Source organism: Papio anubis, chromosome 10 (genome assembly GCF_008728515.1).
Source record: "Papio anubis isolate 15944 chromosome 10, Panubis1.0, whole genome shotgun sequence".
NCBI lineage: Eukaryota > Metazoa > Chordata > Mammalia > Primates > Cercopithecidae > Papio > Papio anubis.
Window position 1 is genome coordinate 72190718 of NC_044985.1, and position 27563 is coordinate 72218280.

General features: G+C 35.3%; 1 protein-coding gene across 12 annotated transcripts in view; it reads left to right on the forward strand.

The window, feature by feature from the left end:
• Positions 1–27563, forward strand: part of GULP1 (GULP PTB domain containing engulfment adaptor 1) — a 308512-nt gene that overhangs the window by 168794 nt on the left and 112155 nt on the right. For all 12 annotated transcript variants that reach the window (XR_001893457.3, XM_031651397.1, XM_031651399.1 and 9 more), the window contains 2 exons: positions 19749–19820; positions 25916–25977. Coding sequence is in view for 11 of the 12 variants with exons in the window: in XM_031651397.1 (XP_031507257.1) it covers positions 19793–19820; positions 25916–25977 (90 nt within the window). In the remaining variant the exon portion in view is untranslated. The remainder of the gene's footprint in view (positions 1–19748; positions 19821–25915; positions 25978–27563) is intronic.

Below are 27563 nucleotides of genomic sequence, written 5' to 3' on the forward strand. Positions count from 1 at the left end.
TAGGAAGTAACTAGCTTGCTTTTGTTTTACAGGCTTATAGGCAGAAGGGACTTGCCTTACCTCAGATGAGACTTTGGACTGTGAGCTTTTGAGTTAATGCTGAAATTAGTTAAGACTTTGGGGGACTGTTAATAAGGCATGATTGGTTTTGAAATGTGAGGACATGAAATTTGGGAGTGGCCAGGTGCCAAGTGATATAGTTTGGCTGTTTCCCCACCCAAATCTCATCTTGAATTGTAACTCCCACAATTCCTACATGTTGTGGGAGGAACTTGTTGGGTGGTGATTGAATTATGGGGCTGGGTCTTTCCTGTGCTGTTCTCATGATAGTGAATGAGTCTCACAAGATCTGATGGTTTTAAAAATGGTAGTTTTCCTGAACAAGTTCTCTTTGCCTGTTGCCATCTACACAGGATGTGACTTGCTCCTCCTGTTGCCATGATTGTGAGGCCTCCCCAACCATGTGGAACTGTGAATCCAATTAAATCTCTTTCTCTTGTAAATTACCCAGTCTTGGGTATTTCTTTATAAGCAACATGAAGTGGACTAATACAGAACAATAAAGGGATATAATAAGAAGAGGAACATAGCTGATGTAGTTTCTAAGGCTGGATCAGTTTCAAAGGTAAATTTTGTTTCAATATATGGATATAATTTATCAAGACATCTTTGCCCTTTTTTCTTTCTTACTTGTGTGGAAAAATTCCAACCCTCGGAATACACTCTTCTATGCACTCATCTACTTAAGCAAACAATATGGCTGGAACAAATCCCTTCCACATGCATTCCCACAAACTCATATAACCATGTTTATTAGTTATCTTACATTTGGATTACAGTCATCATAAGGTCATTATAATTGTACAGAAATTTAGCCTCCTTACATCTTCCATTCACTCATCTATTTGAGATGACTATTTTCTGCCTGAACAACCCTCTTTTTCTGTTCTTGAATCCTTATACCCCCATCATCATACTCAGAGCTAGTACCTACTCTTTATTCAACTGAGAAAATACATGCAATTAGAAGGGAAATTCTACATTTTCCCATCATCAAATCTACCAAACTATTAAGTATTTTAATATGTTTCCATGAGTCAGCCTTCCCTTCTCTTATGCTGAATGAATTGCTTCTGTTCATTTAAGGACAGGGCCTTCTCTTTGACCATATTCCCTCATACTTTCTCAAAGAATTTATTCTTGCATTTATGCTCTCTTTTCTGTATCATCAGTTTTCTCCTGTTAACATAATTTTCCCATCAGCATAAATATATATCCAGTAGCTCCCCCAAAATGTCTAGTCTTGAGTCTGTGTCACCCTGCATTTCTTAGTTTATTTCTGTTTCCATTTAAAGCAAAATTCCTTGAGTTTCTCTACTTCCTTTCTTCATTTCTTTCAACCAGTCAGGCTATTCTAGCCTGCTATCCTCTGAAAATACAATGCAAAAATCTACCCACACTAGTCAGTCTATTTTATTTTTATTTTTAATTTTTGTGGGTACATAGTATGTATATATATTTATGGGGTACATGAAGTGTTTTAATACAGGCATGCAATGCATAATAATTACATCATGGAAAATGGGCTATCCATCGTCTCAAGCATTTATCCTTAGTGTTACAAACAGTCTAGTTATACTCTTAGCTATTTAACAAAATAAACTTAAATTACTACTGACTATAGACATCTTTTTGTGCTATCAAATGGTAGGTCTTATTCATTCATTCTAATTTTTTTTTGTACCTGTTAACTCTCTCCACCTCCCTCACAGCATTCCACCCCCATCCCTACACTCTGCTTCCCATATCTGATACCTATGATTCTACCCTCTACCTCCATAGGTTAAATTGTTTTGATTTTTAGATCTCACAAATAAGTACGATCATGGGGTGTTTGTCTTTCTGTGCCTGGCCTATATCACTGAGCATAATGACTTCCATTTTCGTCCATTTGTTGCAAATGACTGTATCTAATTATTTTTACAGCTAAATAGTACTCCATTGTGTGTAACTGCCACATTTCTTTTTATCCATTCACCTGTTGATACACTTAGATTGCTTCCAATTCTTGCCTATTGTGAACAGAGCTGCAACAAACATGGAAGTGCAGTTATCACTTTGACATACTGATTTCCTTTCTTTTCAGTACATACATAGCAGTGGGATTACTGGAACATATGGTAGCTCTATTTTTAGTATTTTGAGGAACTTCCAAACTGTTCTCCACAGTGGTTGTATTAATTTACATTTCCACCAACAGCGTATGAGGGTTTCCTTTTCTCCACATTCTCACCAGCATTTTTTATTGCCTGACTTTTGGATATAAGCCATTTTAATGGGAGGAAAAGAATGTACTTTCTGAGGCTACAGAAAACACATCCTTTTCATATGCTTATTTATTATTTTGTGTCTCATTTTGAGAAATAGCTAATCAAATTTTTACCCATATTTTAATCGGATTATTAGATTTTTTCCTACAGCATTGTTTGAGCTCCTTACATATTCTGGTTATTAATCCCTTGTCAAGTGGGTAGTTTGCAAATATTTTATCCCATTGATTGTTTCCTTTGCTGTGTAAATGCTTTCCAACTTAATGAGATACCATTTGTCCATTTTGCTTGAGTTGCCTGTACTTGTGGGTTATTACTAAAGAAATTTTTGCCCAAATCAATGTCCTGGATGTTTTTCCTAATGTATTCTAGTAGTTTCATAATTTGAAGTCTTACCCTATATTGATTTGATGTTTGTATGTGGCAAGAGGTGGGGTCTAGTTCATTCTTCTGCATATAGATATTCAGTTTTCCCAGCATCATGTATTGAAGAAACTGTCTTTTTCCCAGTGTATGTTCTTGGCACCTTTGTAGCAAATGTGTTTACTGTAGGTATGTGGATTTATTTCTGAGGTCTCTATTGTGTTTCATTGGTCTATGTGTCTGTTTTTATGACAGTACTATGCTGTTTTGTAGTACAGTTTGAAGTCAGGTAATATGATTCCTCCGTTTTTGTTCTTTTTGCTTAGGATAGCTTTGGCTACTGTGGGTCTTTTGTGGTTTCATATAAATTTTAGGATAGTTGTATTCTATTTATTTGAAGAATGTCATTGGTATTTTGATAGGGATTGCATTGAATCTGTAGATTGCTTTAGGGTAGTATGTACATTTTAACAATATTGATTCTTCCAACCCACGAATATGGAATATCTTTGCATTTTCTGGTCTTCTCTTTAGCTTTTCTCATTGGTATTTTATAGTTTTCATTATAGGTATCTTTCACTTCTTTGGTTAAGTTAATTCCTAGGTATTTAATTTTATTTGTGACTATTGTAAATGGGAATTCTTTTTTGATTTTTTTTTTCAGATTGTTTACTGTTGGCATATAAAAATCCTGTTGACTTTTGTATGTTGATTTTTGTGTTGTACAATTTTAGTGAATTTGTTTATGAGTTCTTTTTTTTTTTTGAGACGGAGTCTCGCTCTGCCGCCCAGGCTGGAGTGCAGTGGCCGGATCACAGCTCACTGCAAGCTCCGCCTCCCAGGTTCATGCCATTCTCCTGCCTCAGCCTCCCGAGTAGCTGGGACTACAGGCGCCCGCCACCTCGCCCGGCTAGTTTTTTGTATTTTTTAGTAGAGACGGGGTTTCACCGTGTCAGCCAGGATGGTCTCGATCTCCTGACCTCGTGATCCGCCCGTCTCGGCCTCCCAAAGTGCTGGGATTACAGGCTTGAGCCACCGCGCCCGGCCTGTTTATGAGTTCTAATAGTTTTTTTTGTTTGTTTTTTGGTGGAGTGTTTAGGTTTTTCCAAATATAAGATCCTTTCATCTGCAAACAAAGATAGTTTCACTTCTTCCTCTCCAATTTGGATGCCCTTTATTTCTTTCTCTTGTCTGATTTCTCCAGCTAGGACTTCCAGTACTGTGTAGAAAAACAGTGGTGAAAGTGTGCATCCTTGTTATGTTCAGATTTCACGGGTAAGGCTTTCAGTTTTTCTCCATTCAGTATGACACTAGCTGTGGGTCTGTCATATATGGTTTTAATTACATTGAGGTATGTTCTTTCTATGCCCAGTTTTTGAGGATTTTTATCATGAGGGGATGTCGAATTTTCAGCATCAATTGCAATGATCGTATGGTTTTTATCCGTCAGTCTGTTTGTATGATGTGTAGCACATTGATTTATTTGCATATGTTAAACCATTATTGCATCCTAAGGGTAAATCCCACTTGGTCATGATGAATAATCTTTTAAATATATTGTTGAATTTGGTTTGCTACCACTTTGTAGAGGATTTTTGTATCAATATTCATCAGTGATATTGACCTATAGTTTTATTTTCTATTTATCTATTTATTTATTTGTTCATTTATTTATGATGTATTTTGTCTGGTTTTGTTATCAGGATAATCCTGGCCTCATGGAATGAATTTGGAAGTATTCCCTCCACCTCTGTTTTTCGAATAGTTTAAATAGTTTGAGTAGGATTGGTATTAGCTCTTCTTTAAATGTTTGGTAGAATTCAGCAGTGAAGCCATTGGGTCCTGGGCTTCATTTTACTGGTAACCTGTTTTTTTTTTTTGTTTTTTTTTTTGTTTGTTTGTTTGTTTTGGTTTTTTTTTGAGACAGAATTTTGCTCTTGTTGCCCAGGCTGGAGTACAATGGCATGGTCTCGGCTCACTGCAACCTCCACCTCATGAACTCAAGCAATTCTCCTGCCTAGCCTCCCGACTAACTGAGATTACGGGCATGCGCCACCACTCCCAACTAATTTTGTATTTTTCATAGAGATGGGGTTTCTCCGTGTTGGTCAGGCTGGACTCAAACTCCTGACTTCAGGTGATCCACCCACCTCAGCCTCCCAAAGTGCTGGGATTATAGGCTGAGCTACTGTGCCCAGCCCTGGGAACCTTTTAATTAAGGCTTTAATCTTGTTACTTGTTATCACCCTATTCAGGTTTTGAATTCCTTCCTGGTTCAATATTGGTAGGTTGTATGTGTCTAGGAATTTGTCGATTTCTTCTAGACATAGTAGCTCATAGTAGCCACTAATGATTCTTAGAATTTCTGGGGTAGCAGTTGTAAAATTTTCTTTATCATCTCTGCTTTTATTTGCATTGTCTCTATTTTTTCTTAGTCTGGGTGAAGGTTTATCAATTTTATTTAACTTTAAAAAAATAACCTTTTCTTTCATTGATTTTTTATATTGTTTTCTTCATTTTAATTTTATTTATTTCTGTTTGATCTTTATCATTTCTTCTCCTTTATTGATTTGGGGTTTGGTTTGTTCTTGTTTTTCTAGTTCTTTAAGATGCATGATTACATTATTAATTTGAAGTTTTTCTTTTTTGTTGGAGTCACAGCTATAAACTTCCCTTTTAGTGCTGCTTTTGCTGTATCCTGTGTGCTTGAGTATGTTGTATTTTCATTATCATTTGTTTCAATAAATTTTGCAACTTTCTGCTTAGTTTCCTCATTAACACATTGATCATTCAGGAGCATATTGTGTAATTTTTATGTCTTTATATAGTTTCCAAATTTTCTCTTATTGATTTCTACTTTTATTCCAGTGTAGTCTGAAGAGATGCTTGATATTATTTCAATTTTTTTGAATGTTTTAAGACTTGTTTTGTGACCTCACATATGGTCTATCCTTGAGAATGTTTCATGTGCTGCAGAACAGAATGTGTATTCTGCAGCAATTTGATGAAATGTTCTGTAAATACCTGTTAGCTCCATTTGGCCTAGTGTGCAGATTAAGTTTGAATTTTCTTTGTTTATTTTCTGTCTGGAAGATATTTCCAACGCTTACAGTCATGTGTTGGAGTCTCCAGCTATTATTGGATTGGAGTGTGTCTCTTTAGCTCTAATAATATTTGCTTCATATATCTGGGTGCTCCAGTGTTGGGTGCATATATATTTAAAATTATTATATCCTTTTGCTGAATTGACACCTTCATTATTATATAGTGAACTTCTTTGTCTTTTCTTACAGTTTCTTCCTGGTTTCCTTTTATTGAAGATGATTTTGTCTGGTGATACGATTTAGTTTCTTGGTTTTTAATTTTTGTATATTCATTATATATTTTTTTGCTTTGAGGTCACCATGAAGCTTGCAAATACCATCTTATAACCCATTATTTTAAGCTGATAACAACTTAACATCATTTTCATAAACAAACAAGGAAAGAAAACTTATGAAGACTTGATGCCATAAATTCATACCCCTGTTTTCTTTTAACATTTTGTTACTACTTACATCTTATTGTTCCATTTTTCTTGAAAAACTGTTGTAGTTATTATTTTTGATTGGATCATTGTTTAGTTTTTGCACTTTAGAGTAGTTCATAAACTGATTACAGTGTTATAATAGTTTCTGTTTTTCTGTGTTCTTACTATTCCCATTGAGTTTTGTACTCTAGGCCAAATGGAGCTAACAGGTATTTACAGAACATTTCATCAAATTGCTGCAGAATACACATTCTGTTCTGCAGCACATGAAACATTCTCAAGGATAGACCGTATGTTAGGTCACAAAACAAGTCTTAAAACATTCAAAAAATTGAAATAATAAGTGATTTCTTATTGCTCATTAACATACTTTTCTTTCTGATTTAAGTATTCCCTTCAGCATTTCTTGTGGGAAAGGTCTGGTGTTGATGAAATCCCTCAGCTTTTGTTTGTCTGGTAAAGTGTTTATTTCTCCTTCAAGTTTGAAAGGTATTTTTGCCAGATATATTCTAGGAAAAAATATTTTTTCTTTCAGCACTTTAAGTATGTCATGCCATGCTATCCTGGTCTGTAAAGTTTCCACTGAAAAGTCTGCTGTCAGATGTGTTGGAACTCAATTTTCTGTTATTTGTTTCTTTTCTCTTGCTACTTTTAGCATCCTTTCTTTATCCTTGGCCTTTGGGAGTTTGATTAAATGCCTTAAGGCAGTCTTCTTTGGATTAGATCTCCTTGGTGTTCTATAATCTTCTTTTACTTGGATATTGATATATTTCTCGAGGTTTAGGAAGTTCTCTGTTATTATCCCTTTCTAGTTTTATCTTTTTTCTCTACCTCCTCTTTAAGGCTAATAACTCTTAGATTTGCCCTGTTGCACATTTCTAGATGCTGTCCATATGCTTCATTGTTGTTGTTTTTTTCTTTTTTCTTTTTTCTCCTCTGATTATGTACTTCCAAATAGGCTGTCTTCAAGCCCACTAATTCTTTCCTCTGCTTTATCAATTCTTCTATTAAAAGACTCTGATGCATTCTTTGATATGACATTTGCATTTTTCAGCTCCAGATTTTCTGCTTGATTCTTTTTAATTATTTCAATGTCTTTGTTGAATTTATCTGATCAAATTTTGAATTCCTTCTCTGTGTTATCTTGACTGTCTTCAAGTTTTCTTCATTCAGATATTGTGAATTCTCTGTCTGAATTCAAAGGTCACTTATCTCTGTTTCTCCAGGATTATTCCTTGATGCCTTATTTAGTTCATTTGGTGAGGTCATCTTTTCCTGGATCCTCTTGATACTTGTAGATGTTCATGTGTCTGGCCATTGATGAATTAGGTATTTATTGTAGTCTCCACAATCTGAGCTTATTTGTATGCATCCTTCTTGGGCAGGCTTTCCATATATTCAAAATGACTTAGGTGTTGTGATTTAAGCTGTATCTTCTTTATGGGGGACCTCAAGTTCTCTAATGCTGTGGTTCTTATAGACTCATAGAGGTACTGTATTGATGGTCTAGGTCAAGATCCCAAAGAATTCTCTGGATTACCAGGCAGAGACTCTTGTTCTCTTCCCTTTCTTTCTCCCAAACAAAGTCCCTCTCTGTATTCTGAGCCACCTGGAGCAGAGGGTAGAGTGACACATCACCCCGTAGGCACCACCCATAGCCTGCACTGGGTCAGACCTGAAGCCAGCATAGCACTGGTTCTCACCTAAGGACTGCTGTAATCACTCCCTGGCTACTGCCTATTTTTGCTCAAAGCTCTGGGGCTCTACAATCAGCAAGTGGCAATACCAGCCAGGCCTGTATTCTTTCCTTTAGGGTGGTGAGTTGCCCCAGGACCTAGATGGGTTCAGAGGTGCCACCTGGGAGCCAGAGGCTGGAGTCAAAAACCTTACAAGTCCATTTGTTGTTCTATTATACTGTGGTTGAGCTGGCAACTCAAATCATGAGATGCAGTCCTCCCATTTTTGCCTCCCCTTTCCAAAGGCAGAAGAGCCTCACCATGTGGCCACTGCCACCTCAGGCCTATGGGGAATACTGCCAGACTACCGCCAATGTTCCCTAAGGCCTAAGGGCTATTTAATCAGCTTCTAGTGAATTCTGTCAAGCCTGAGACTCAACCTTCATGGCAGTAGGCTTCCTCTCTTCCCCAGAGCAGGTCCAGAAATGCCATCCAAGAGTCAAGTCCTGGAGTCAGGGACCTCAGATCCCACTTCATGCTCTACCACCCTGTGGCTGAGCTGGTACCTAAGATGCATGACAATGTCCCCTTTACTTTTTCCTCCACTTCTCAAGCATAAGGAGTCTCACCCTGTAACCACCACGGCTGGGAATGTACAGAGCCTCATCTGAAGCCAGTAAGTCTCAGAGTCTCACCCAATGTTTTTGATGTAGTACCTAGGTATTGCTTCTGGTTATTATTCTGGTTATTCTTTTGTTGGCACGTTACAAATCTTGCCATGACTGAGTTCTTCCCTTCAAGGCAGTAGGTTTCCTTCTGGTACATGGTGTTTCTAGAAATGTCATCAGGGAGCTAAGGCCTGAACAGGGGCCATAAGACTGACTGGTGCCCTATCCTGCTGTGCCTGAGCTGGTATCCAAGAGGTAAGATAGAGTCCTCCCCACTCTTCCCTCTCTGATCCTCAAGCAGAAGGAAGGGGTCTCTTTTGGATCCACAAGCTATGCAGCCTGAGGTTAGTGGAAGGGTGATGCCAACAGTCCCTTACCAGTCCTGGCTGGTGTCTCAGTAGGTCATGACCTCCTCTTTCCCTCAGTCCACTGACTGGGTTCAGAGCCCTTTAGCTCATGATGGCAAGGCTTGGGGGAGCTGAAGTTCCAAACACTGGGATTGGCAATTCCCCTTTTTATGGGGCTTATTTAAATTCTCTCTCCTTAGGCTAGCTTTACCTGAATTTGGTCTGGTTTTGCTTTCTGCTATTAACAAGGGCAGCACTGAGTTCAATGCCTCAGAATTGCTAGTTCTTCCTCTCCCCAGTGCACAACAATGCTCTCAGAAACACCAGGCTGCCTCTCTGAGCAGGGTTGCCTCTACTGAGGGATGGAGGAGGGATGGGGTCTGAGATTCAAGACTTTTTCCAGTGCCTCTTTCAGCGGTATGAAGGTAAAAGCAGGTAGTGTGAGTGCTCACCTTATTTTTGGTTCATATGAAGGTGTGTGTGTGGGTGTGTGTGTAGATAGTTGTTCACTTGGTGTCCTCACTGGGGGGACAATTGGGAGAGCCTTCTATTTTGCCATTTTGATCTACCCCCTCCCCAGTCAGGCTATTTTAGTCCCTGTCTTCGGAAAGTGCGATGCAAAGGTCACCGATTATCTCCATGTTCTGAAACTAATGGTCATTTTTCAGGCTTTCTCTTTGTAGAGCTCTCAATATCATTAAATCATTTTTTTTCTCCTAATAAAAACATACTTCATTTGGATGCCAGAAAGCACACTTTGCTGGTTTTTATTTGACCTCAGTGGCTGCTTTTTTTTTTTTTTCCCCCAGAGTCTCGCTCTGTTGCCCAGGCTGGAGTGCAGTGGTGCGATCTCGTCTCACTGCAAGGTCTGCCTCCTGGGTTCACGCCACTTTCCTGCCTCAGCCGCCTGAGTAGCTGGGACTACAGGCACCCACCACCATGCTCAGCTAATTTTTTTTCTTTCTTTTTTTTTTTTTTTTTGTATTTTTAGTAGAGACGGGATTTCACCATGTTAGCCAGGATGGTCTCTATCTCCTGACCTCATGATCCTCCTGCCTCAGCCTCCCAAAGTGAGATATAGGTGATGACTATTTTTTGTCTATCTCTAACTTGCTCTTCTTATTCTGCATCGTTCATAAATTTGGCATGCTTTTAGGCTCAATTATCGTTTATCTATTTACATATACTTCTTAACTAATCTCATCATGTGCAAGCTGGTTACTTTGTATCTCTATTCCTATCCTACCTACCAGACCATGACTCATATATCCAACTACTAATTCAGCATCTCATCTTCGATGTCTGGTAGGTATCTCAGAACTAACATATCCAAAACAGAAGTCTTGACAGGTAGGAAAACTCACCACTATACTAATAAGGAAAGGCTTCAAAACAGAAGTCTTAAATTCTGCCTTTCAAACTTTGCTTTTCCCAAGTGTCCCTTTCTTAATATATGGCACTATGATTCACTCATTTAAGAAGGGAAAAAAAAGTAGCAGCTGTCCTTGAATTTCTTTTTGTTACCTTCAAAATTCATCTATCAATTAGACTGGTCAGGTTTCCCTTAGAAATATAAATCAAGCAAGACTGCCAAGGGTCTGAGGACATGACACAGTTGAAAAAAACAAAAGTTTGTGGCAAAAGTTAAAAGAGAAGTCTCTCATTATTTTCAAGAGTTGGAGTTAGGAGGATAATAATGCTAAATCTCAGGGGTTGGAAAGATCTGAAATTAAAGTGGAACAAAGGGTAGAGAGTTCTTGTTGCTATTGAGGCATCCTTCATAACAATGCTAAATCTCAGGGGTTGGAAAGATCTGGAATTAAACTGGAACAAAGAGTAGAGAGTTCTTGTTGCTATTGAGGCAACCTTCTCTTTCTGCCTGGAAGTGTTGCATATTTTCTTTCTGCCTGTAATATTCTTAATTTTATGATAACATGCTGAACACTTACAGTTTGAGATTTTTCATAATCTTTTTTAATTCTCTGAAATATCTCTTCATAATTTTTTCAGTTATACCCTCCTCTTTGTTTATATTTTTCTCTATGGTAATCTCAGTATCAAGATTTTGGCAGTTTTATTTCATATATCTTAGTATTTATTTGGTATATTTCTTTACTTTTTTGTAGTCACCTAGGAGAATTTCTCCACTTTATCTTTGAACTCAGTAATATATCTGTAAGCTTTACACACAGTTCTCCAATTTAGGCCATTTATCATTGCTTTAAAAAATCTCAGCTATTGTATTTCCTACTAATATTTTCCATGTGGTTCACTTAGTGATAACTTATTTTTTTCCTCATTCACAAATATCATTCCCTTTGCTTTTAGGCATAATGATGTATGAGATACTAAATAAACATTTTAAGAGATATGAAAAATAAGTAAGTCAATCAAATGAAGACTCTATCACAGATGATAAGTACACAAGGGAAGTATCCTACATCTCATCTAAGTCATATGGGGAAGAGTTCCTTGCAATAAGCTGTTTCTGGAACACAAAGGTGTGGGATAATTTCTTTTTTGCTTTTTTTCCGGGATCACAAGTGCATTAGTCCATTCTCACATTGCTATATAAAGATACCTGAAACTGGGTAATTTATAAAGAAATGAGGTTTAACTGGCTCACAGTTCTGCAGGCTGTACAGGAGGCATAGTGGTTTCTGTTTCTGGGGAGGCTTCAGGAACTTCCAGTCATCGCGGTAGGCAAAGGGGGAGTAAGGCATCTCACATGGTGTGAGCAGGAGCAAGAGAGAGTGAATAACAGTAGTGAAAGTGTGCATCCTTGTTGTGTTCCAGATTTCAAAGGAAAGGCTTTCATTTTTTCTTCATTTAGTATGATAGTAGCTGTGGGTCTGTCATATATGGTTTTTATTATGTTGACGTATGTTTCTTGTATACTCATTTTTTATGGTTTTTATCATGAAAGATGTTGAATTTTATCAAATGCTTTTTTAGCATCTATTGAGATGATCATATGGTTTTTAATCCTTTGATCTGTTTGTATGATATAGCACACTGATTGATTTGCCTATGTTGAACCATTCTTTCATCCCGGAGATGGAATCCCACTTGGGATTCATGATGAATGATATTTTTAATGTATTGTTGAATTCAGTTCGCTAGTACTTTGTTGAGGATTTTTACATCAGTATTCATTAGTAATATTGGCTTATAGTTTTCTGTATCTCAGATGTGCCTTTGTCTGGTTTTAGAGTCACGGTAGTACTGGTCTCGTAGAATGAGTTTGGAAGTATTCTCTCCTCCTCTATTTTTTGGAATACTTTGGTTAGTATTGGTATTAGTTCTTTAAATGTTTGGTAGAATTGACCCATGAAGTCATCAGGTCCCAGGGTTTTCTTTACTGTTAAACTTTATTACAGCTTTGATCTTGTCACTTGTTATTGATTTGTTTATGTTTTGAATATCTTCCTGGTTCAATCTTGATACACTTCCTATGTTTCTAGGAATACATTCCTATGTTTCTAGGAATTTGTCCATTTATTCTAGATTTTTCCATTTTATTGGCATGCAGTTGCTCATAGTCGCCACGAATGATCCTTTGAATGTCTGCTGAATGTCTGTTGTACAATCTCCTTTTGTGTCAGATTTGATTTATTTGGATATTTTCTCTTTACTAATTTTGAGTTTGGGTTGCTCTTGTTTTCCTAATTTTTAAAATGTATCATTTGTTTGTTTATTTGAAGCTTTTCTTCATTTTTGATGGAGTCACTTATGGTTATAAACTTCCCTCTCAGTACTGCTTTGGCTGTATTCCATAGGTTTTCGTATACTGTGTTTCCACTGTCATTTGTTTCAGGAAAATTTCCAATTTCCTTCTCAACTTCTTCACAACTCACTCATCATTCTGGAGCATGTTGTTTAATTTTCATATATTTGTATAGTTTTCAGAATTCTTCTTGTTATTGATTTCTAGTTTTATTCAGTTTTGGTCAGAGAAGATGCTAGATATTATTTCAGTTTTTTGAATGTTTTAAACTGTTTTTTGACCTAACATATGGTCTGCCCTTGAGAATGATCCATGGTCTGAGGAAAATAATGTGTGTTCTGCAACCACTTAAATGTTCTGTAAATATCTGTCACTTCCATTTTGTCTAGAGTGTAGATTAAGTTTAAAGTTTCTTTGTTAATTTTCTGTCAGGAACATCTGTTTAGTGCTAAAAGTGGAATGTTGAAATCTCCAGCTATTATTATATTGGAGTCTAACTCTATATTTTTAAAATTGTTATATCCTCTTGCTGAATTGACCACTTCATTATTATATAGTGACCTTCTTTTTCTCCTTTTGTAGTTTTTGCCTTGAAATCTATTTTATCTGAAATAAATATAGCTACTCTTACTCTTTTTTGGCTTCTATTGGCATGGAATAGCGTTATACCTTTATTTTCAGTCTATGAGTGCCTTTATAGGTGAAGTGTGTTTCTTGTAGGCAACAGATCAATGACTCGTCCCCCCACTGCCCCCCACCCTTGTTTAGCCACTCTATGTCTTTTGATTGGAGAGTTTAGTCCATTTAGATTCAATGGTATTATTGATAACTAAGGACTTACTCCTGCCATTTTATTATTTGTTATCTGGTTGTTTTGTGATCTTCTCTTCCTTTTTTCTTTCCTTCCTGTCTTCCTTTTATTGAAGGAGTTTTTGTCTGGTGATATGATTTAGTTTTTTGCTTTTCATTTTTTGTGTATCTCTTGTATGTTTTTTGGTTTGAGGTTACCACGAGACTTGCAAGTACTACTTTATAACAAATTATCTTAATCTGATAACAACTTAAGACTGTTTACATAAACCAACTAACAAGTAAAAAGAAATGAAATAAAAACTCTACATCTTAACTATGTCCCTGCTTTTTAAACTTCTTAAATTTCCATTTATGTCTTATTGTACTGTGTCTGGAAAAGTTGTTGTAGTTATTATTTTTGATTGTTTCATGGTTTAGTCTTTCTACTTAAGAGTAGTTTACATACCACAGTTACAGTGTCACAATATTCTGATTTTCTGTGTTCTTACTATTACCAGTGAGCTTTGTATCTTTGGTGATTATTTATTGCTCATTAACATTCTGTTCTTTCCAACTAAAGTACTTGCTTTAGCATCTATTCTAGGACAGGTCTGGTGTTGATGAAATAACTCAGCTATTGTTTGGGAAAATCTTTATGTCTCCTGTATGTTTAAAGGATATTTTCACTGTATATACTATTCTAGGATAAAAGAATTTTTTTCCTTTAGCAGTTTAAATATGTCATGACATTCTCTCTTGGTCTATAAGGTTTCCACTGAAAAATCTGCTGCCAGATGTATTGGAACTCCATTGTATGTTATTTGTTTCCTCTCTCTTGTTGATTTTAGCATCTTGTCTCTATCCTTGATCTTTGGAAGTTTGATTATTAATGACCTTGAGATAGTCTTCTTTGTGTTAAATCTGCTTGGTGTTGTATAACCTTCTTGTACTTGGATATTGCTGTCTTTCTCTAGGTTTGTGAAGTTTTCTGATATTACCCTTTTGAATAAACTTTACACTCCTATCTCTTTCTCTGTTTCTTCTTTAAGGCCAAGTAACACTTAGATTTGCCCTTTGCGGGCTATTTTCTAGATTCCGCAGGCATTCTCCATTCTTTTTACTTCTTTTATTCTTTTGTCTCCTCTGACCATGTATTTTTCAGTAGCTTGGTTTCAAGCTCATTAATTCTTTCTTCTATTTGGTCAAATTTGCTATTAAAAGACTCTAATGTGTTCTTTACTATGCCCATTGCATTTTTCAGGTCCAGAATTTCTGCTTGATTCTTTTTAATTATTGCAATTTCTTTCTTAAATTTATCTAATAGAATTCTGAATGCCTTCTCTGTGCTATCTTGAATTTATTTGAGTTTCTTCAACAAAGCTATTTTGAATTCTCTGTCTGAAAGGTGACACATCCCTGTTTTTCCAGGATTGTTTTCTCGTGCCTGATTTAGTTTATTTGGTGAGGTCATGCTTACTTGGATTGTCCTAATACTTGTAGATGATCATCTGTGTCTGGGCATTGAAGAGTTAGGTATTTATTGTAGTCTTCGCAGTCTGCACTTGTTTGTAACTGTCCTTGAAAAAGCTTTTCAGATTTTCAAAAAGACTTGGATGTTGTGATCTAAGCTGTATCTGCTTTAGGGGGGACCCCAAGCCCAGTAATGCTGTGGTTCTTAGAGACTCATAGAGATACTGCCTTGATGGTCTTGGACAAGATCTGAAAGAATTCTCCAGATCACCATGCAAAGACTTGGCCTCTTCCCTTCTTCTCTTCTTTTTCTTTCAAACAAATGGGGTCTCTCTCTCTCTCTCTGTCTCTCTGTTCTGAACCACCTGAAGTGGGGTGGAGTGACACAAGCACCCCTCAGCCCACCCCCTGGACTGTGTTGGGTGAGACGTGAAGCCAGAACAGCACTGGTTCTTGCCCAAAACCTGCTGTAACCCCTGACTATTGCCTGTTTTCTTCCAAGACCCTGGGGCTTTACAATCAGCAGGTGGCAAAGCCAGCTAGGCCTCTGTCCTTCCATTCAGGGCACTGTGTTATCCCAGGCCCCAGGCAGGTCCAGAGTTGCCTATTGGAAGCCATGAACTAGAGTCAAAAACTACAGAAGTCTTTCTGGTGTTCTGTTGTACTGTGGCTGAACTGAAACCACAAGACACAGTCCTTCTCATTCTTTCAGCCCCTTTCCGAAGGAAGGTATGCCTCACCCCATGGCAACTGTCACTACAGGCCCACGGTGAGTACTGCCAGACTACTGCTGATGTTACCCTGAGGTCCATGGGCTCTTTAGTCAGCTTGTGGTGAATCTTGCCAGTCCTGAGACTCACCCTTTGGGGCAGTGGACTCTCCTGTGGCCAAGGACAGGTCCAAAAATGTTGTGCAAGAGCCCAGTTTTGGAATCAGCAACCCCAAGAGACCAGTTGGTTCTCTGCCCCACTGTGGCTGAGCTGGTATCTAGGTGCAAGACAAAGTCCCCTTTACTTTTCCCTCCACTTTTCTCAAGCTGAAGGAATCTTACCCCATAGCCACCACAGTTGAGAATGTGCTAAGTCTCATTTGAAGCCAGCAAGCCTCAGAGTCTCACCCAAGTTTCTCAATGTACCACCTGAGTATTACTGCCACTTATTCAATGCCCAAGGGCTCTTCAGTTAGTAGGTAATGAAGGCTACTAGTACTGAGTTTTTCGTTTCAAGGCAAAGGATTATCTTCTGGTGCAAGGTGTCTAGAAATGTTGTATTGGAGCTAGAACCTGGAACAGGTACCTGATAACTCTGACAGATGTCCTACCCTGCTGGGACTGAACTGCTATCCAAGCTGCAAAAGACAGAGTCCTTTCCACTCTTCCCTCTTCTCTCCTTGAGTGGAAAGAAGGGGTCTCTTTTGGAGCTTAATTGTCTCAGCTTGTGTCTCAGTAGGTCATGTGCCCCAGCAGTCTACTGGCTCTGGGCCCAGTTCATCACTCGGACTTAACTAAAACTTGCATTGCTTGTGACCTAGATTGCCTTTCCAGTTTATTTGGAGCCCCAGAACACTTTAGCCCACAGTGGCGAGGCTTGTGGTAACTAAAGTTTCGACAGCTGGGATCAGACATATCCCTCTGGCTAAGGCAGTTTTAAAGGCTCCCTCCATGGCCGGGGGTCAACTGAGTTTGGTGTGGTTTTGCTTTCTGCTATAACAGGATAACACTGAGTTGAATGCCTTACAATTGCTGTGGTCTCCCTTCCCCAGCACTCAGAAATGCTCCTGCTGGAGGGTAGGGGAGGAGTGATGCTGGTGATTCAAAACTGTTCCTTCTACCTTTTCAGTGCCTCTTTCAGTGATACAAAGTTAAAACCAGGCACTGTGAGTGCTCGTCTGATGTTTGATTCTTGTGAAGGTGCATTTGTATGTTTGTTTGTTTGTTTGGATAGTTGTTAAATTGATGTCTTTGTTGGGGAGACAATTAGTGGAACCTTCTATTCTGCCATCTTGTTCTGCCTCCCCAAAGTAACGTTTTACTAGGGAAATGATTCATACATGTATTTGTAGTTACTAAAACAATATTTGTGAAAAGTGTCTCTAAAAAGAAGGATTTATGTTACACTATAAATTGAGATAAAGTCAATTTACATAGAATTGTATTTCTTAACTTACTAACATTAAAACTTTAACTATGTATTTTATTTCAATTATAAAAGTACATTAAAATATGCATTATTAATACGTATAATAAATAGTATATTGAATGCCAACGTACTGTCATGTATTGTATTATACACATTGGGGTACTGAACAAAGTAGCTAATATCTACACGTTTTCTGGTGGAGTTGTAAGATGTGTTTTACAAAAACAGTGTAGAGTGCACAGTGGATCAAATAAAATGCTAACAAGTGGTGTTTGGATAGTTAAGTTATAGTTTATTTCGAAAGAATGACTTATCTGATATATATTGACATTTGTATCTATGCATTTTTTGAGCAAGCAAAAGTGCTTTTGGTGTTTTAGAGTCACAGTATTGTCATGTCATATATCCTCCATGTTTGCTCAAATGAACTTTATATAATTATGTGAAAGGTTTTTTTTTGTTATTCTTGTTCTATTTATATGTCCCCAAGTTGTTTATATTTTATTTTTCTTAATTTAAAAGTCACACTATTATTTAATTTTATGAATTTTTTAATCATGTAGTATTAAACTCCTTTTTTATATTTCACAATCTTCTTTTGTTGAAAATGTCCACCTCATGGTGATGACATTTGAGTAGTGCAGAGGTATACTAAATTTGGTCTGCTGATTAATAAACTTCATAGTATTTTGTTACTTTATTTTTCCAGAGAACACAAATTTTACATTTGCATATATTATATTCTTTTTCTACTAATTTTTTAAAATTTTTTCCTTATTTCTTCAGGATATGCTCAATAAATAACCAGGTCTGTTAAGATATAGGTGAAAAGTAACTTTTGAAATGATACCAAATATATTATATTCTCTGTTGTGTTATATTCCATTATGTATATATATAGTCTGATGGCAAAATCCTCAAAGAAATTAAGGGTTTTGAAAAAAAAGAGAAGTACAATAATTGAAAATGCATCATTTCTTGGTCTGTTGGTATAATATGTGTGGGAGATAAACAGCCAGCCTCTTGAAAGGACTGCAGTAGAACTAGTTTGCTCAGGCAACAACTAGGTTTCAGTAAGAGTGGCAGAGAGGATAAAATCTTTAGAAAAAACGCTGAGTGCATTTTGATAATGATTTACTGTGAATGCCAGATGACACAGTGAAATGTTTCCAGATGATAGGAGAAGTGAAAGATGTGATTACAGAATGTAATGCATTAGAATTAGATTCTGAGTGATGAGAGTAACCTGAGCTGCTTGTGTTGACTGACATACTTAGGAATAAAGAATATGATAAAATTACGAAGATCTCCTAGCAGGAAGTGGTGGTCAGACTTTGAGTCTTAGAGTGGAATGGGGGAAGCTATTTCCAGAATCATGCAAAGCTTTTGGTCTCTTGTGAATTTATCTCTATTAGCTGAGATCTCTAGGCAACAGTGGGCAGAGAGTGAGGAAAGCTTTACCCTGAGTTCAGTTACTGTCTTGCCACCTGCAGATGGAAGCACACCAAATTGGGCTCTTACACTGAACACATGAGTTTCCTTTGATTTCTGTTGAAGCAGGTCTCTAGGTTATCAAGGAAGAACATTATTAAACAGTTTTATTTACTGTGGTTGAATTCTAAAAAATGAAAAAAATGCCAATTTTTGAAAAATAGCAAAATATTTTAATTCTAAAAAAAATTTGTGTTACCCTGTAATATACCTGTAACACTAGTCCTCATAGAAGATAAAGTAGAAGTGAAAGGCTATCTTAATGTTAATTCATGAATACTTTGTTGCTAGAGCAGCAGAGTTACTTCTGAGTGTTGTATCTGTAAGATTAACTATTTTATGGACCCCAAATATAGATTACAATACAGTGCCAATAAATATTTAATCGTAACTTTCTTCTCAGACCTTAATGTGAATTGTCTCTGAGTCTCTGAGGGAATTACTCCAGAAAACTTTTTGTTATTGTTGTTTTGTACACGAAGTCATTAAATATATAAAATTGAAAGATCTCAATTGAACAACAGTGCATAAAGTCCTTTACCTAAGCTGCCGAATTTGATGTGTAACCCTCATAGTGAATACACTACACAACAGGTATTAAGAGGACCTCTTTGATGGATAAATAATGCATATAAAAAGAGCACTAAATTTGGATCCCATGCTGTATCTAACACAAAGAGAGTAGCTAATATTTTCTGAGCTCAGTATGTGCCGGATACTGTGCCAGGTACTTTCGTATCTTTCCTAATGTGTAAAACAATCTTAATTGGTAGGTAATTTTATCCTATGGTTTTAACCACTGCTCCTAGTGTATCACCTGTCTTTGTGACTTTGTAATAGACATGAAACTTCTCTGGGCCTCAGTTAAATAAAAAATCAAGTGTTTATATACACACCTCTTATCAACAAGCTGAGGAAAAAGTATCGATTTTTCTTCTCCTTAAGTTTGCAAATAAATATAGTTTATGATGGATGTATAATAGAAAAAAGACAAAATTGAAGAACTTTGGAGGAATTTCTGTTCCTATCTGCTTTTGCCACTCACATTATTAAGTACTTGTATTTTTCCTTACCCAATGTCCTTTGAAGCATTATAGAATACTATTTGTAAATATTTTTAAAAATTTAAAAAGGCTTTGTAATTAAAACCACATTAGCAAAAGAGAGGTCAGTCAACAGTCCTTCATTTATGTTTTAATATTTTGTCACTTTTACAGGATATAAGGCGTGGAACTGAACATTTATTTGGCTGATCCTCATCATGAACCGTGCTTTTAGCAGGAAGAAAGGTAAGTGTGGTCATTTTTTAAAACTTGGGAGTCAAGCCAATGTTGCTATGAACGTAAAGCACAGATGTTAAGAAATCAGTTTTTCTTGTTTTTCAACCACCTGGCCAAGAAATGAAGTTAGATTAGAGCAACACAAATCTGCAAATGTTGCTAATTAGCTTTCTCCAGTTATCACCCTAGTGAAAGATCAAAGTTGTTTATTACACTGAGTTCACAATACATATGTGATAATATGTCGCCTGCCAATTTGAAGCTTGTTGTGAAATTGCAAAGAATAAAATTATCTGAAACTCCGTTCTAACTTTAGCTTATGTAGCCATATAATACTAAATTTCCTGGGCTTACATAAGATTAAGGTAACATAAATTCATTCATAATTATGTGTGTGAGTGTGCACAGGCTTCATGTATCATTGAATAATATGTGAGGATTGGTAGTAGATAGATTTAAAGCAATGAGGCCAAAATAAGTTTGTTATTAATTTTTAGGTAGGAATTTAAATAACTATGAATGCAGTATATTATAATGATCACTATAAGACTGAAAGAAACAGCTAGTTAGATGTTGTTTCTTAATGGGCAGAAAAACATGGCATTTGACAAACTATTTTATGATGCACTTACAAATATAGAAAAATAAGTATAACTTTGTTGATGTCAGTGAAGTTTAAATAATGTATCCTTTTCATTCTCAAAGGAGTTCTCTAGTGGAGGGCATCAGGCTCTCTCCTCTTTTACATTATTAATGAATTGGGAAATAATTCTTAAATAATGATAATCAAATTCGTAGATGATTGAAAGAATACTTAAATAATGATAATCAAATTCATAGATAGAAGGTAATGATACATGAATGCTATAGTAGGATTACAGATGTGTGAAGAAAAAAATGACAAGTTAGGCCTTATTCCACCCTATAAACTTACTAAGATACTGCAAATTGTCAAACAAGGGCCCAGATAATCTAATACTTTTATCATGATTCAAATATTGCTGTTATTTGGAAGATGCACCTTAAATGCTGTGTGAGTAAAAATGGCTGAAGAATAAAGTCAACAGTGTGATTATCAAAGGCTCTGTGTCATTTTCTAATGTATGGATAATGAATAGTCCAGAACCATGACTAGTGTTCTGTTCAATATCAGGCATTCAGGCACTGTGTGTTCTCCCTTTAAAAGGTTACAGTGTTAACTGACACATAGTAACATGCCCAGATGAGAAAGACTGAGATGACTTCAGGACTTTCAGCCATGCAACAGGAAGCATGACTGAGAACCATTCATGTGTTAATGAGAGCTGTCTTTCAATATTTGAAGGACTGCCATTTAGCCATGGGGTTGAGTTTAGTAAAGGACAAATAGGTGTAAATGATAATGTCACTGATTTAATATAGGGAAAAAGAATTCCAAGAAAGTCATGTAAAAGTTTAATTAAATTACTCAAATTGCTAGCTTTTTTTGGTCTCTGAAGTGAGAGGTGTTCAAACATTTGGATGTGGCAGAGAAGATTAATGTATTCAGTGAGAATTTAGATAACGTAAACTTTAAGGCACTTTTCAACCCTGGGAAGCTAGAAATTTATTATTTTACTTATTTTTTCCGAATAAGGGGAAAGCAAAATGACATTGATTATAGTCTGTAGCTGCTTCTGATTTGTAAATATTTTAAAAATTTTAAATGTTTTTAAATGTAAAAAAAGTACCAAAAGTAAAATAGTGTGTCTTTCATTCCTTTTACTAGTAACAAAATCTATAAATAATTCTATGATGTATTGAAATTTTTGTTTTATTTTATATAGAGACAGGATCTTGCTATGTTGCCGGGGCTGGTCTCAAACTCCTAGCATCAAGTGATCCTCCTGCCTTGGCCTCCCAAAGTGTTGGGATTATAGCCGTGAGCCACTGTGCCCAACCTACAGTATTTTTAATAAAGCAATAGAAATCTTACATCACAACTTAACACTTTAATCACTCTAAGTTATTTTTAATAAACACTTCTAGGCCTTTCTTTATATATATGCTAACAATCCTCCTTTCCTATTGCTTTAAAGTTGAAACTCCACATTTCTAATTTACTGTTTATTTGAAGGGGGTTTAGAATGGTTTTTCATTAAGAAATCTCAAGAGTTGGATAGTAATGTGAGTAACCAGTAATTGTATATTTGTCTCATTTGAACACAGTGGGAGTACAACTATGGGAATAGTGGAGTGATTCGGAGAATCAAGAAGCAGAAGCACTTGTTATTTCCCGATTTGCTTCATTCACTTTCAATTTCTTTTGGCTTCTCTTATTTTTCAGGTCTAATGATTTAGTATCAGGAATTCATTCATTAATATTTTGCCCCAACCTGTAGTTAGAACTTGAAACTGAAAATTTTACCTTAAGTTTACCAATCAGTTCTGACTTTATCATTGGGTGAAGTTGTTAAAGAAAAAAATTTTAGAGCCCCTGCTCCTGGTTTCCATCAATAGCATTATAATTCATTAAATTTTAATTTGAGATAAAAAACTTAAATTTTGTGAGAGTATTTGTATATCTGGATAAGCTGGAGCTATAAGCTATAATTATATCACTAGAGAATATTTAATTTAAGTCATGTTTCCAAAACTACCATCAACATACACTGTGTACAGTATCCTAAACAAAGCAAGATGGTCTTCTATCAATAAAAGCTTACTCTTTATTTCATACATACCCAGTATACTTGGTCATCACATGTAATCTTACTAAATGATCCTGGACCTCAGAAGCCTAAGGAAAAAAGAGCATCTTAAAACTTAAGCATAATTGTGTGTTATTTTTTTATTTAATCTCTGAATTAGTAAGTTTGTATTTCTTGATTGAATTCACTGATTTTCTTTTCAAATGCTCTAATGGTGTTAGAGTTACTCAGAGATTCTGAAGAGTGCTGAATATATTAGAGTCATATCATTTTGAGCTCTTTTGAAAAGCTCTTTAAAAATTAGTCAAATATAATCATAGATTAAATTTTAATGATTGTCTTTGTTTTAGATTCTTTCCCTAAGTTAATTTTCTCTTTTAATTAAAAAAATATATATTCTATTTATTACATCAAATATAAATCATTAAGTAGAAAAGCATAAAAATAACATGTGAATAAATGATTAAATAATTCAACTAATTACATTTTTTAAACTTAGTTGACATACTGTCGAGTAGATATCATAGTGCACAGCACTTAAAATTTAATATTTAAATGTTACTTTCTTTTTTAACAAACATTTTATTCAAATGTATCTATTCATCAACCAGCATTTAGTTTTAAATTTAAAGTACTCAAAAGTAGATGTTTCACCATTGTAAGCTCTGATGATACAAAAATAATGAATTTACTCTATATTTCTTGATGAGTTATTCATCTAAATGCATTTTGAAAACCTAAATTTATTGACCCAGCAATCAAAGTACATTGATGTTTGTCAAATATGTTGAAATGTTGACATTTTCCTTCATGTAAGTGTTCAATATTGAGTTAGTGACTTTACTTTAATTCAAAGAAGGGGAACTCTTTTTAGAATCTATATATTCCCATTTCTGCACATTTTCATATATCTAATACCTTCTATGAACATATATAGTGACCAGGACCATCATATCTATTTCCTACTCAAGATTTAGTCATATCTATAAGTTAATATAAAGAGTCTTATTTTGTCATGTTTTTGCCAAAATATAAATGAGGATGACAGTAAGAATGCATTTTGGAAATCCTTCAGGTTTTATAAATTGTACTGCTCATACTTGAGGTTATGTAATAAACAAGCACTAAATTATCAGCACTCGATATATGGATGCAGATTTTGTCATTGTAGGAACTGCAGCTTATCCATCGAAATTTAATATTGTGATTATTTTAGTCTGTCAGCAGAGGCAGCTTGGTATACTCTTTTTAGGTCACTGCAATATGAGTCTATAACAGAGTCAATTTCATCAGTTTTCACGTAATAGTGGTTTATGGAGAAAGAAATTATTAATAACTCTCTACCTCAGGATTAGTATGACCCATCATGGTGAGAGTTTAGTTAGACTTCGCATGTTCCTCAGATGTCTTGTATGTTTTGGAAAGGAGACATGAAAAGAATTAAGTGAAGGAGTTAAAAGGAGAAATTGGACATCTTTTTAGTTTTCCTAAAGGTGTTTTTTGTTTTTTTGTTTTGTGTTTTATTGCCTTGGAAGAAGTATTGTGATTTACTTCTTTTAATGTATAAAAGCAAGACTATATTCCAAATCTAAGTGCAAATTATTCTTGAATTAATCATATTACTATCCATTAGCAATCACAAAAAGTATAGCTAAGATGAAAATCCATATAGAAAATACAAATTTCACACGTTAAATGTCAATGTCAATATTTTTTTAAAACTTAGAATATATTGCTGTTCAAAATACTTCACTCAAGTACGACTATCATATATTCCCTCTAGTAGTCACAAATAGCCCCAATTCTCTTGGCCCTTCATCTTTTGTATTGGAAATACTTGAGAATATTGCATTGTACCCCATAAACAAGTTTAATATAAATATACTGCATTATTATTCAAATAGTATAAAATAGTTTACATTCCAAAAATATGTGCCATTTTCTCTATGTCTTCACATTCACCCAGTTTAAGAAGAACCTATTGTGGCTCAAGCCTGTAATCCCAGCACTTTGGGAGGCCGAGACGGGTGGATCACGAGGTCAGGAGATCGAGACCATCCTGGCTAACACGGTGAAACCCCGTCTCTACTAAAAAATACAAAAAAAAAAAAAAAAAAAAAAAAACTAGCCGGGCGAAGTGGCGGGCGCCTGTGGTCCCAGCTACTCGGGAGGCTGAGGCAGGAGAATGGCGTAAACCCGGGAGGCGGAGCTTGCAGTGAGCTGAGATCCGGCCACTGCACTCCAGCCTGGGCGACAGAGCCAGACTCAGTCTCAAAAAAAAAAAAAAAAGAAGAACCTATTAAGGGTATCAAGTTAGTTTCTGTTAACAGCATTTAAAAAATCTAAATTTAATGTTGAAAATACTTTGTTAGTAATACAATATTTCCTTCCAGTTTGTACTTATATGTTTCATAGTAAAATAAATCTTTGATTTTGTTCTATTTATAGTACTGATCCTAAATGTTTAAACTCCCATGAAAAATAAGATACATACAAAGCTACATGAATGGAGACAAAATATTGAAGATTGAGAAGTCGTACTCCAAATAAATGCAGATTCAAAAAAAAGCCAATTTGTTTCATGTAAATGTTAACATTTTTTTTCTCCCCCTTATGCATTCATCAAAATATTGGGGAAAATATGTTGGCTATATTAGTAAATTTCAAAAATTAAATTAAAAATATTAGTAATACAAATAGAAATAACAAGATAAATAATATATAATACAATTAGTTTTAATATATTCTATCCTTTTGAGTTACTTTTATTTCTAACATTTTTAACACTTATCTAAGAAACATTTTGATTTATTGCATTTAAGACTATTTCTATCCAAAACTCCTGAGAGAAGACCTTTAATCATTGTTTCTTCAAATTTAGAATAAGGATTTATCATAATATTATATTGATTTCCAAATAAACATAGTAAGTTGGTTTATTTCAGTTTCATACAAATGCAGTTGTTAGTATAATATGATAATTTCCCTTTAGAATAGCTAAATCTTGATGCTACAATATAATATTCACAAAGAGGTAAAGAGCAGATTATATTTTATTGTTCTAGGAATTAAGAAAAATAACCTATAATTCATGAGTATATAAAGTGAAAGAAGAAAGATACTTGTTTTAAATCACAAATGAATGTAATTACTCATAGCCCTCTGATATTGTTTTTATATGTTCTTTTAAAATTTGGTATCATTTGTATTATTTGAAAACTTTAAAAGGAAAAGCTAGGGACTTTTATACCAAAGAAAGAATCCTATAATCACTCCTTAACTGCATTGTTCTTCTATCTGAGTGGTTATTCTTTCTCAATTTAGCAAAGAATCTCAGAATTAGAAATACTCTACCCAGCTCAGATGTCCTACAAATGGTAATGCATGAATATGACACCAAACCTAAAATTTAACTCTGTGTATTTTTTATTGCAGACAAAACATGGATGCATACACCTGAAGCTTTATCTAAACATTTCATTCCCTATAATGCAAAGGTAAAAATAGTTCATATATTACTTAATTTTATTTTGTTATAGTATTATTTCTGATTCATGGCTAATCTTAGATTGCTTATGTATTGACATTTCCTGGTTAGTGATTCCTGAAAAAAGCTTACATAAATAAAATAATTGTGTCATGGGAAGTTATTTTTCTCTGTAGAATAGTTTCTCTTTTTAAAAGTATATTCTTTAAAATTACTATTTAAGTCAAACATGTGTTTTCTTCAAGTGATGGTTATTATTAAAAATATTTGCAATATCGTGGCCTGTAGAAACTCAAACCACTAACAAATTAGCTTTCTTTAAAAATATTTTAATGTTACATTACACGACCTAAATATAAAAACCTGCAAATGAGAGAAATGAGCTGCAATTTTCATAAATGTAATTATCATTCAAGAAAAAAGAACAAAGTTTAAATTTTTATTTTATTGAGATGAAGACGTGCTCTGTAAGCCAGGCTGGAGTGCATTGGGGAGATCTTGGCTCACTGTAGCCTCCATCTCCTGGGTTCAAGTGATTCTCCCACTTCAGCCTCTGGAGTAGCTGGAATTATAGGCACGTGCTACCATGCCCAGCTAATTTTTGTATTTTTAATAGAAATGGGATTTCACCGTGTTGGCCAGGCTGGTCTCAAACTCCTGACCTCAAGTGGTCCACCTGCCTCAGCCTCCCAAAGTGCTGGGATTACAGGCATAAGCCACTCTACGCACCCTAAATTATTTTTATAAAGCACACAAAAAGGTGCCTTTTAAAAATTATTTTGTTCAAGTTGCTGCATTTTAATAGAGAACTGGAAACATTAATCTATACTCTGTGTCTAAAGATTTCATTTGTTGTTGAAAAAAATGAGTGAATTCAGTTTACAACAGGGACTTTAAAGAAAAATGCTATTTTGTAGTTAATGATCACCAAACTTGTAATAATTTTCAGAGAAATTTGAGTCAAAATTTGGAAGAGACAGATACGAGTTAAAGAGGGAATTGGCAATATTAGAGTCAAATTTAAAAGCAACTGAACTTGGAGATGGAATAGGGGAAAGCAAAACTATATCTTTATAAGAGAACTTAAACGTTTATGGATTAGTAAAGTATACACTGGGATACAGTGAGATTAGGCATAGCAATTATTTCAGGAAAAATTAAAGAATGTTTATTGAGGAGAAAATTAACAGTATGTGGTAGGAAACATCTAGGGTTCTTATCTTAGTCTGAATCAGAAGGAAGAAACATTTAAGAGCCTATCTAGAAGAAGTTCTTCCAGAGCTGTTGCTCAGCAGTGAATTTGGAGAGTGCACCATCTCTTGTCTTTTTCTTGCTGACTTACCAGCAAAGAAATCGGAAATATTTTCTGTATAAACATATTATACTTGAAATCACTACAGTGCTTATGAATTTTTCTATAAACTTAACATAAAAGTTGATTGTCCTAATTTAGCATGAAAAGTTTAGTTAACTAAATGACAAAAATTTGTTTGTTATCCATCATTTCACAGATATTGTTCATATTAGCTATTGATACACTATATGAAATCTACACTGAAAAAAATTTTAATCTGGAAAGCTACTGTGATTTTTAAA